The sequence below is a fragment of the Triticum aestivum genome, chromosome 5A (assembly GCF_018294505.1).
Source record: "Triticum aestivum cultivar Chinese Spring chromosome 5A, IWGSC CS RefSeq v2.1, whole genome shotgun sequence".
Lineage (NCBI taxonomy): Eukaryota > Viridiplantae > Streptophyta > Magnoliopsida > Poales > Poaceae > Triticum > Triticum aestivum.
The window spans coordinates 535898254-535910893 of record NC_057806.1 but is presented as its reverse complement, the minus strand read 5'-3'; the positions used below and the strand labels follow the sequence as shown (position 1 = coordinate 535910893).

General features: G+C 49.8%; 2 protein-coding genes across 2 annotated transcripts; one reads left to right on the top strand and one right to left on the bottom strand.

Moving 5' to 3' along the window:
- Positions 1-7731: 7731 nt before the first annotated feature.
- On the top strand, positions 7732-8742 carry LOC123107525 (putative cyclin-F1-1). The gene has a single exon (XM_044529506.1). It carries the CDS (start codon positions 7843-7845, stop codon positions 8656-8658), a length of 816 nt encoding a protein of 271 aa, XP_044385441.1. The 5' UTR covers positions 7732-7842; the 3' UTR covers positions 8659-8742.
- A 950-nt stretch (positions 8743-9692) lies between these two features.
- Positions 9693-11379, bottom strand: LOC123107524 (peroxidase 40). Its single transcript, XM_044529505.1, has 4 exons — positions 10977-11379; positions 10690-10881; positions 10419-10584; positions 9693-10326 (listed from the first exon to the last, which is right to left on the bottom strand). Exons 1-4 carry the CDS (start codon positions 11376-11378, stop codon positions 9920-9922), a joined length of 1167 nt encoding a protein of 388 aa, XP_044385440.1. The 5' UTR covers position 11379; the 3' UTR covers positions 9693-9919.
- Positions 11380-12640: the final 1261 nt, after the last annotated feature.

The window sequence follows — 12640 nt, the reverse complement described above, 5'->3', positions numbered from 1 at the left end:
TACGTCGTTCCCTTTGTCATCGGTATGTTACTTGCCCGAGATTCGATCGTCGGTATCCAATACCTAGTTCAATCTCGTTACCGGCAAGTCTCTTTACTCGTTCCGTAATACATCATCCCGCAACTAACTCATTAGTTGCAATGCTTGCAAGGCTTAAGTGATGTGCATTACCGAGAGGGCCCAGAGATACCTCTCCGACAATCGGAGTGACAAATCCTAATCTCGAAATACGCCAACCCAACATCTACCTTTGGAGACACCTGTAATGCTCCTTTATAATCACCCAGTTACGTTGTGACGTTTGGTAGCACCCAAAGTGTTCCTCCGGCAAACGGGAGTTGCATAATCTCATAGTCATAGGAACATGTATAAGTCATGAAGAAAGCAATAGCAATGTACTAAACGATCGGGTGCTAAGCTAATGGAATGGGTCATGTCAATCAGATCATTCAACTAATGATGTGATCCCGTTAATCAAATAACAACTCCTTTGTCTATGGTTAGGAAACATAACCATCTTTGATTAACGAGCTAGTCAAGTAGAGGCATACTAGTGACACTCTGTTTGTCTATGTATTCACACATGTATTATGTTTCCGATTAATACAATTCTAGCATGAATAATAAACATTTATCATGAAATAAGGAAATAAATAATAACTTTATTATTGCCTCTAGGGCATATTTCCTTCAGCATTCGCATAGTACTTTGTTTCAATGACTAATAGATTTTTGCAATAAGTATGTGAGTTCTTTATGACTAATGTTGAGTCCATGGATTATACGCACTCTCACCCTTCCATCATTGCTAGCCTCTCTAGGACCGCGCAACTTTCGCCAGTACCATAAACCCACCATATACCTTCCTCAAAACAGCCACCATACCTACCTATCATGGCATTTCCATAGCCATTCCGAGATATATTGTCATGCAAATTTCATCATCATCATCATATACATGACTTGAGCATTCATTGTCATATTGCTTTGCATGATCGTAAGATAGCTAGCATGATGTTTTCATGGCTTGTCCGTTTCTTGATGTCATTGCTACGCTAGATCATTGCACATCCCGGTACACCGCCGGAGGCATTCATATAGAGTCATATCCTTATTCTAGATATCGAGTTGTAATATTGAGTTGTAAGTAAATAAAAGTGTGATGATCATCATTATTAGAACATTGTCCCGTGTGAGGTTATCAAAATAAAAGTGGCCAAAGAAGCCCCTCTCCAAAAAAGAGAGAGGCCAAAGAAGCCTACAAAAAAAGAAAAAGAAGAAGAAAAATGAGAGAAAAAGAGAGAAGGGGAAATGTTACTATCCTTTTACCACACTTGTGCTTCAGAGTAGCACCATGTTCTTCATATAGAGAGTCTCTTGAGTTATCACTTTCATATACTAGTGGGAATTTTCATTATAGAACTTGGCTTGTATATTCCAATGACGGGCTTCCTCAAATGCCCTAGGTCTTCATGAGCAAGCAAGTTGGATGCACACCCACTTAGTTTCAGTTAGAGCTTTCATATACTTATAGCTCTAGTGCATCCGTTGCATGGCAATCCCTACTCACTCACATTGATATCTATTGATGGGAATCTCCATAGCCCGTTGATACGCCTAGTTGATGTGAGACTATCTTCTCCTTTTTGTCTTCTTCACAACCGCCATTCTATTCCACCTATAGTGCTATGTCCATGACTCACGCTCATGTATTGCGTGAAAGTTGAAAAGGTTTGAGAACGTCAAAAGTATGAAACAATTGCTTGGCTTGTCATCGGGGTTGTGCATGACGTGAGTATTTTGTGTGGTGAAGATGGAGCATAGCCAGACTATATGATTTTGTAGGGATAACTTTCTTTGGCCTTGTTATTTTGAAAAGACATGATTGCTTTATTAGTGGGCTTGAAGTATTATTGTTTTTATGTCAAATGATAGACTATTGCTTTGAATCACTCGTATCTTAATATTCATGCCATGATTAGATATGTGATCAAGATTATGCTAGGTAGCATTCCACATCAAAAATTATCTTTTTTATCATTTACCTACTCGAGGACGAGCAGGAATTAAGCTTGGGGATGCTGATACGTCACCGTCGTATCTATAATTTTTGATTGTTCCATGCCAATATTATTCAACTTTCATATACTTTTGGCAAATTTTTATACTATTTTTGGGACTAACATATTGATCCAGTGTCCAGTGCTAGTTCCTGTTTGTTGCATGTTTTTTGTTTCACAGAATATTCATATCAAACGGAGTCCAAACGGAATAAAAACTGACGGAGATTTTTTTTGGAATATATATGATTTTTGGGAAGAAGAATCCACGCGAGACGATGCTCGAGGGGCCCACGAGGTAGGGGGTGCGCCCCTGACCCTCGTGGCCACCCCGTAAGGCGGTTGATACCCTTCTTTCGCAGCAACAAAGCTAATTTCTGGATAGAGATCGTGTCAAAATCTCAGCCCAATCGGAGTTACGGATCTCCGGGAATATAAGAAACGGTGAAAGGGAAGAATCTGATAACGCAGAAACAGAGAGAGACAGAGAGACAGATCCAATCTCGGAGGACCCTTCTCCCATCTAGGGAGAAGGTCAAGGAAGAAGAAGAAGGAGGAGGGGGCTCTCTCCCCCTCGCTTCCGGTGGCGCCGGAACGCCGCCGGAGGCCATCATCATCACCGCGATCTACACCAACACCTCCGCCATCTTCACCAACATCTCCATCACCTTTCCCCCTCTATCTATAGCGGTCCACTCTCCCACAACCCGTTGTACCCTCTACTTGAACATGGTGCTTTATGCTTCATATTATTATCCAATGATGTGTTGCCATCCTATGATGTCTGAGTAGATTTTTGTTGTCCTATCGGTGGTTGATGAATTGCTATGATTGATTTAATTTGCTTGTGGTTATGTTGCTGTCCTTTGGTGCCCATCATATGATTGCGCGCGTGGATCACACCCTAGGGTTAGTTGTATGTTGATAGGACTATGTATTGGAGGGCAAAAGTGACAGAAGCTTCAACCTAGCATAGAAATTGATGCATACGGGTTCAAAGGGGGACCAATATATCTTAATGCTATGGCTGGGTATTACCTTAATGAACATTAGTAGTTGCGGATGCTTGCTAATAGTTCCAATCATAAGTGCATAGAATTCCAAGTCAGGGATGACATGCTAGCAGTGGCCTCTCCCACATAATACTTGCTATCGGTCTAGTAAAGTAGTCAATTGCTTAGGGGCAATTTCGCAACTCCTACCACCACTTTTCCACACTCGCTATATTTACTTTATTGTTTCTTTATCTAAACAGCTCCTACTTTTTATTTATGTACTCTTTGCAAACCTATCCAATAACACCTACAAAGTACTTCTAGTTTCATACTTGTTCTAGGTAAAGCGAACGTCAAGCGTGCGTAGAGTTGTATCGGTGGTCGATAGAACTTGAGGGAATATTTATTCTACCTTTAGCTCCTCGTTGGGTTCGATACTCTTACTTATCGAAAACTGTTGCGATCCCTTATACTTGTGGGTTATCAGGCCACCCCAGCAATAACTCCATTTCCATTTTAGCTAAAGATTTCCTTCTATCTTGTAATAAACGCATGCCCAAAACTAGTGTTTGTACGCCATGCCAATTAGGCAAGCAGCCTCGACTGCCATTTTCTTCATCTACATCTGTAACATCATCACCTTTTCAATTATTACATTGCAATTTATGGACCTCTCCCGTGTGTAGTTTTTCTGGTTCTCAGTATTACCTCATGGTGCTCGACGACTACTCTCATTACTCCTGGACGTTTCCCCTACGCCACAAATCCGACACTGCTGCCATTATCTCCCGCTTCTTCACCTACGTCCAAACCCAGTTCCACGTTGCCATCCAATGCATGCAATGCGATAACGGAGGTGAATTCCTCACCTCCTCTCTACACACGCTCTTTTCCACCCATGGCGCATCCTTCCGACTCTCTTGCCCCCACACGTCGCCACAAAATGGTAAGGTTGAGCGGCTTATTCGCACGACCAACGATATCCTCCGTGTCATGCTCATCCATGCCCATCTTCCTCCACAATTCTGGGTCGAGGCCCTTCACACAGCCACTCACGTCCTCAACCGCCGTCCCTCCTCTGCCATCCACAACGAAACTACCCACCTTCGCATGTTCGGCCGCTACCCCACGTACGATCATTTGCGGGTATTTGGCTGTCTCTGTTTCTCTAACACATACGCCACCAGCCCGCACAAGCTCGCCCTGCGCTCTATTCCCGGCGTTTTCCTAGGCTACGCCCTCGAACACAAAGGATATCGATGCCTTGATCTCGACTCGCGATGTGTCATAATCTCCATGCATGTTACGTTTGATGAAAATCAGTTCCTTATTCTCCCCCTGCACGTACCCATCCAGCCGCAGAAAATCCGCGCCGCCTCCCTCCTGATCCGCATGACATCCCCACCTCGTACCGGTCCCCTCCCATATCCTCTCCGGGATCCGCGCGCTCTGGGTCGCCAGCCGATCCCGCAATCATTGCGGGGGAGCGACACGCCCTCCCCCACCTCCACCAACCAGCGCGCGCACGCCGTCCCGTACCTGCACGCCACCCGCGTCACCCCAGTCCCCCACCCCACCACCCACCAGTCGGCCCATCCCACCGTCCCCTACACCCCTATGCAGCCATCCACCACCCTCCATGTCCCCCCTGGCTGCCACACCCCCATGCAGCGCCATGCAGCGCCCCACCCATGACGCACCCGGGCCGCCTCCCCCACCCCCCCTTCCACCGCGCGCAGTTCCTGTTGGGCCTCCCTCCAACTCTCACGCCTGCGTACTAGAGCCAAGTCTAGCTTCTCTCAACCCAAACAGCACGTCTCCCTCCACGCCACCACATCCCACATCAGTCCCATTCCCCCCTCCTATCGCGTTGCCTTAAAAGACCCCAACTGGTACAACACCCAGCCCGAGGAATATGATGCACTAATGCGGAATGATACATGGTGTTTGGTGTCTCGCCCTGTAGGTGCTAATATGGTTACAGGAAAATGGATCTTCCGGCACAAGTTCAACGCCGATGGCACGCTCGCTCGCTACAAAGCGTGGTGGGTTCTTCGTGGCTTCACCCAACAGGCCGGCGTCGACTAAGGGGAGACCTTCAGCCCCGTTGTCAAGCCGGCTACAGTTCGGACCGTCTTGAGCGTCGCGGCTGGCCAGTCGTGGCCAATTCACCAGTTGGACATGAAGAACGCCTTTCTTCACGGCCACCTGGCGGAGACTATCTACGGTCAGCAGCCCTCCGGCTTCGTCGACTCCGTCCACCCCTCGCATGTCTGCCGCCTCAACCGCTCGCTGTACGGCCTCAAGCAGGCCCCGCGGGCCTGGTTCTCGCGCTTCACCAACTACTTGCGCTCCCTCGGCTTCAAGGCGTCACGCTCGGACTCCTCGCTGTTCATCCTACGTCGCGGTCACCACCTCGCCTACCTGTTGTTGTACGTGGACGACATCATCCTCACCGCAAGCTCCGACGCTCTTCTCCAGCGCATCATTGCCTCGCTCCATATTGAGTTCTCCATGACGGATCTTGGCGCCCTCCACCACTTCCTCGGCATCAATGTCACGTCCATGACAGCCGGGTTGTTCCTCTCTCAGGAGCAATACGCTCTTGAGATACTTGATCGCGCGGGCATGCTCAACTGCTAGCCGATCTCCACGCCGGTCGACACGCTCGCCAAGCTCTCCATCGACTCCGGCCCGCTCTTCCACGACCCGACGCTCTACCGTAGCCTGGCAGGTGCTCTCCAGTACATCACTCTCACGCGCCCGGACTTGTCCTACGCCGTGCAGTAGTGCTGCCTGTTCATGCACGTGCCCCGTGATGCGCACTTCCAGCTCGTCAAGCGCATTCTGCGCTACCTTCGTGGCACCACGCATCTCGGCCTACAGAATCACCGCTCCGCCGCGTCAGAGCTCGTTGCTTACTTCGACGCCGACTGGGCGGGCTGCCCTGATACACGCAAGTCCATGTCTGGTCATTGCGTTTTCCTCGGCCCCAACCTGCTCACTTGGTCCTCGAAGCGGCAGAACACGGTGTCCCGCTCCAGCGCCGAGGCCGAGTATCGGGCCATGGACAATGCCGTCGCTGAGTCCGCCTGGCTCCGCCAGCTCCTCGGCGAGTTCCACCAGCCTCCTGCCCATGCCACGGTCGTCTACTGCGACAACGTCAGGGCCATGTACATGTCTCGCAATCCGGTGCAACATCAGCGGACGAAGCACGTGGAGATCGACCTACACTTCGTCCGTGAGCGCGTCGCTCTGGGCGAGGTGCACGTCCAGCACGTCCCCACGAGCTCTCAGTTCGCGGACATATTCACCAAGGGGCTCCCGACATCAGTCTTCGACGAGTTACGCTCCAGCCTCAACAATCGAGAACCTCACGTTTTGGCTGCGGGGGAGGGGGGGGGGTTGGAACACGTCATCAGGTCCACCTCGGCGTGGCTAACTGCTAGACCGCGTCCTCCGGTGGATCACCAGAGCGTGCACTTCGTGCGCACGCCCACGATCGCATGCACGGCATGCTCGGCATGCGAGCCATTGTAGCTACCGATCACCTCCCCATGTATCTCTCTCTCTCTCTCGTGTAAACTGCATATATATGCCCCTCGAGGGAGGAGGGGAACTTTTGGTTCCTGGGTACATATGTACCCTATATGCAAAAAAAATAGATTAGTAATTCAACAAAAAGTCAAAAATTTCTAAAAATATTTTTGATAAAAACTTGACCTTCCATTGTACTAGTGAGAAAAGTGACAAAAACATAAAATTCCTCTTTGACTTCTTTTCAAAAAAGACAAATTTCCGGTCAAAATAGCGTGAATAGTGACCTATAGTAGCAAATAAATTGTCTTTTTCGCTGTGAAGTCAACATAGTTTTCTTTTTTGTGAAAATGTGTATACTAGTGCGCAAGTAAGTCAACTTTATTCTAAAAATAGTTTCTTAACTATTTTGACTTTTTGTTTAACTATTAAAAATAAATCCCCATATAGGTACATATGTACCCAGGAACCATTGGGTATTTCCCCCTCGAGGGATGGAATACAAGTGTGGTCTTTTGCTTCATTACTTAACTGCCTGTCCCTGTTGGTACTTTTGCTGTTGCAGAGAATGCTTGAACTTCCAGGATTGGTCTTTCAAAGAAATGAAAACTTTGCAGACTTGGTTTTGCTCTAGCTGATTTACATGTACGCACAGGAGTCGGGAGAACTAAAGTGAAACTTGTAGGGTCGCATAAGCTGCTGATTGACTTGATCTCGGATTTAATTATTTAATTTCATGTGACAATGTACATCCGCTATACTGATGTACCTGACGCCACGTAACAACATGCAAATTAAGAAAAGAAAACAGTTTGTCTAATTCATATCTAGATGTTTTTTAAAGATGTCACATCTAAGCTCTCACAAGTATATAATGCATCAACAAGAAACAAAAAAAATTAAGACAAAAAAATAGACCATAAACAAAGTGAAAATTAGCTTAGATGTGACATAACTATGTCACATCTAGATGTGTCCTAGACAGACCCAAAAGAAAAATAATGCAAGTCCGACTCGGTACGATAATTCCGAAACCGAAACGTAATGGGTGTCAAACCTGGTCAGAACACTCGCCTCCCATCGATAAATACCTGGCGCCATACGCGATCGCCAAAGCCGGCTTTCCTTTCGTCGGCTCCGGACAGACACTGCTCCTGCCACGTACGGTGCTCTCCCTGCACGTTCCGATCAGCGATTACTCGACTGCCATCTCCCGAATCGCCGGTGACCCAGCACTCGCTGCGTGGCCAATGCTGCTCCAGCCGACGTACGACCCGCTGCAAGCCGACGTCCCGGCCGTTCATCCCTTCTCTCCCGCAGTCGGCGCCAAGAGAAACCTAGGGCGCAACTGCGCGGATCCCTACGAGCCCGACGTCGACGCGGACCTCCGGGCCAAGGAAAGGGACACCAGGGAGCACCCTGACGCCGACTACATGTCCAAGATGCAGCAGGGCCACCTGAGCACGTCCATGCGCGCCGAGCTCGTGCTCTGGATGGACGCCTTCGCCCGCCACCTCGGCGGTCTCCCGGAGGGCACGCTCTGCCGCGCCGTCGTCTACCTCGACCGCGTCCTATCCGTGCGCCCTGTGCCGGCCCACGACGAGGCGCTCCAACTCGTTGCCGCCGCCGCCGTCTCCCTCGGGGCCAAGTACGAGCAGTCCGCCAGCGGTCGGAGGCTCGACGCCCAAGTCGTCGAGGCGTTCCTCGGGACCACCGTGCACGCAGTGGAGGAGATGGAGGGGGAGCTCGTCATGGATCTCAGCTGCGTCATGGACGGCCCGACCGCGTACACGTTCGTCGAGCACTTCACGAGGTTCTTCGAGCGAGAAGACGAGTTCTTGGTGAGGTCCCTGGCGCTTCGGTTGGTCAACCTGACGTTGGCGTTTTTCGGGTTCGTTGGGCGGATCCTGCCGTCCGCCGTGGCTGCATCGGCGCTGTTCCTCGCCAGGCAGATCCTCGGCGTGCAGTTGAGCAACGATCTGGAGGAGGTGACGGGGTACAAGGCAGTGGACTTGATGGGTTGCATATGCTCCTTGGTGGAGCTGCTTCCTAGGAAAAAACTCTAATCTGTAAATCTGTAGCTGGACTGTGTATGTATCATGAACAATGTAATTCGATGGGATCGATCCATGTATCATGAACAAAAACCCTATTCCAAATTGATGGCATGGACTGTTCTTCAGTTCTTTTGTTTTTGAGAGAGGTTGTTCATGAGTTGCATATAATGCGCATATTGCATTGTGATATTTTGTATACAATTACAAACTGATCTAATATGGTATGGGTGAATTTCTGAATCTTTTTTGTGTATATGAAATAGTTTTGGACACCAGTTTGATAATCTAACATCTCGACTGCGTACATTTTTTTATAAAGGGTGATATATTAGTATCGAGCGGATATCAATTACACCGCCCTCTGCAACAACACAATGTTGAGAACAAATCTAGCCATCGAGTATGCACACAACCACAAATAATAATGACAAAGATAAGAAAAAACAAAGCGCATGACCATAAAAAGTCATGTCGAGCCCAATCAACGACACACAAAAATGAGCGACAACACCTAACACTACCCTTGACAACACATAGACTATGATTAAAAGTTCTCCAAAAACGAGGCCTCCAGAAAAGGAACAACACACATATGCCACCACCGTCGCATATATCTAATAAAAGCAGATCAAGAGTTTTCACTCCCAAGGAGTGAGTTTGATAGCAGGATAATTTACATATGATAAATAGTAACAAAAATAATAGAATACAGAAAGTGGCCCATTTTTTATGTATGCTAAGGACAAGCCGGTAGTGCTTCTTATAGATGAGGCCCCCAAAGGGCAAGAAGACGGGGAAGGAGGGCAAGGCTGCCCCCCAAAACGAAGGGCTTGTGGAAGTGCTCGACGGTCAGAGAGGAGCACATCACCGAGCTCCGGGGCTTGTGGATATTGATCCCATGGTCTACAGTGACTGACACGAGAATTTTTTTTTTCAGGCGCCTGTCGAATAGAAGGTCCCTTCCCTCCCTTTTTTTGTTTTGTTTTCTGGAAAACATCATGACACTCACCAACATGAATACACGGAGAAAAGCACAATAAAACTCAACCGAACACCTCCAACACGTGAAATTAATTATTTTGACAAGCCAAGAACGCCGCACATCACCAGATACGCCATACATCATCATACATCATAGTACTAGTTAGAATCTAGCAGCTTATTTCACAACGCGATGGAAAACATCAAACTAACTGAAAGCCACTACACACTACCCAAGTCCAATGCTAGCACGTTAAGCTTCTGTGCTTATTAATCGACCTGACCGTAGCTAGTTCACCACACGGCAGTTACGGCGGACCTCGCCGGCGTCACGGCCGCCGGCCGGCGCGAGCCTCCCCATCCGCAGCATGGAGGCCGCGAAGTCGTCGAAGAAGAGCGCCGCGTCGAAGGCGTAGTCGGCCACGAGCGCCGCGACGTCCTCCGCCCCGGAGCCGGCGGGCGCGGCCAGCGCCTGGTCGGACGGCAGCAGGCCGTCGCCGGAGAGCAGGTTGATGTAGTACTGGTTGTCGAAGGTGGCCGGCGTGGCCAGGTCCAGGTGCGCCAGCGCCGACCCCGCCGAGCCCGCGCACAGCTGCTGCAGCGACTGCAGGAACCCCGTGTCCTTGGCCGACTCGCCCACGCTGGCGAGCCGCGCGCTGAACGTCGTGCACCGGGCCTTGCCGATGGTGTGCGCGCCTGTGATCGTCGTCGTGCACATTACAAGAATATACAATTGTAATTTCTTTCTCTGCAGAAGTATGTGCGATGATTCAACGACGGGACATTACCGGAGAGGGCGACCATGTCTTTTGCGATGAGGCCGACGTTGGTGAACTTCTGCACGAGCGTGGCGACGCCGGAGGTGGGCGCGGGGAGGTTGCTGTTGGCGGCCTGCAGGCTCGCCGTGCGGCTGTCCTTGCGGCCGGTCTCCACCTCCCAGCTGGGTCCACCAGACTGCATGCACCGGCCGGCGGCCATCCAATCCATTAGTGATGGTTAACGTGAGTGTGTACGCCCGCCGTGACCAGTGTATCATAAGCAAGCCGAAGTATAACATACGGCGACAACGGAGTCACGGGCGGCGATGGCGAGGACGTCGGCGCAGGAGACCGTCTCGGGGCACTCCTGCTCGAGCTCGGCCTTGATGGCGTCGATGACCTCGAACCCCCTCAGCGAGTTGATGTTCGGCCCCGCCGTCTTCTCGCCGACGAAGAACGGCTTGTCGTCCAGGAGCACAGAGCCGTCGCAACCCTGAGAAGCAAAGCAACAAGAGGGCAACACACTCACAATGGCGAGACTAGAGAGCGTGCGCCGGAAGCTCTGTTAGCAGCTCTTGGAGTACGTACATTGACGAAGCAGTCGTGGAAGTGGAGGCGGAGGAGGGAGGCGGCCATGCGGGGGTCGGCGGCCACGGCCTGCTCGACGGCCGCGCGGACGATCTCCTCCGCACGGGGGCAGTCGGCGTCGAGGGACACGCCGGCGCCAGCACTGGCGCCGGCTCCGCCATACCCGATGCTCACAGAGGCGCCGGCGCTGCCGGTGACGCAGGACTTGTTGACCGGGTTGGCCCCAGCGGAAGCGGCCAGTGCAGCGAGCAGGAAGGCCAGGGCCATGGTGGCGCGCTCCATGGCAGTGTCAGGAGAGGCTGCTGCAGCTGGGGTGGTCTTCGAGTGACGCGGTCGATGAGTCTGTGCGCCAGTCGCTGGCCAGTATACCTTGTGGTGATGGTGATGAGGATGGAGATTCATGTGGTCTCGGTCACGTTTATATAGGAAAGAGAGGGAGAGCAGGTGAAGTGGCCGCTGGTCATGCCTTTTGCGTGACAGTGGAATCCTTGGTCCTAAGTTCTGACCTTGTGTACGTACAGTGCTACTCATTGGAATGTGCTGTACAAGAGAATCATGGTGCATATTTTGGTTTCAGAGCAGACGTCGAGGACTAGTGGCCTAGTGGGTGCGACCAATTCCAAATCATTTGGGATACATGCATGCATGGTAAGTTCTGGCTGCCCAAAGTGCATACTGTACGTGGAGAGTACCAGAGGTAGACATACTTGCCCATCATGTTCAAATAAATCACAAACTTGAAAATAATGCGTGGTAGATAATTACATTGTTCCTTTCGCAAAGAAAAAAAAGGGTAATTACATTGTTCCTTTCGCAAAGAAAAAAAAGACATACTTGCCCATCATTGTTCCTTTCGCAAATCATTTGTTGCAATTCTTTGCAACAAAGACATTGTTGCAAAAGGCTCCTTCGCAACATGAACATTGTTGCGAAGCCTGCGAATAACTTTTAAAGTCCTTTGCAACAAGCGGGATGTTGTTGCAAAATTCTGTTTGCAACTTAATCCTTGTTGCGAAAAACATCTTCGCCAGTGATCCATCATCATTGCAACCCTTGTTGCAAAACTGTGTTGGGCATCATGTGAGCGGCGTGGCGTGAAGGGGAGGCGGTCGACGCACCGTGCGCTATCCGCTGGCTGAAGCATATCATTTCCCATAAATTGTAAGTCATCCCCGAGATAATAAGAATAATTATGAGTCTTGCACCGCATGCACAGAAGATACACTATGCTTGCATTTTCCACTAGAGAAAAAAAAAGGGGCAAAGTCGAGCTCGGTTAAAACCGATCGTAAGATGCAACTAGCTCCGTCCCAAACTATAAGACGTTTTTTTTGCAGTTCATATGGTATTGTACGTAGCAGTAAGCATAGTACGTAGAATAGCAGCTAATCGCGCGCGACCTGGTCATGCATGTCATCGGTCACACACGAAATCGTACCGATCCATGCGTACCACGGATCCACGATAGTGGGGTGCTATGCCTATGCATGCATGCACAATGATTCACCGGATGGGGTTGGCAGCAGGAGCAATGAGAGCTGCATGAAGCGGTCAAATTTACCTCGAGGTGGATGTGGTTTTATTTGCACACACCTATTTGTCCTTTAATTTTTTAAATTTTTTGGCCCTGAAGTCAATTGGGTTTTTCTTTTGTGATTTTTTTA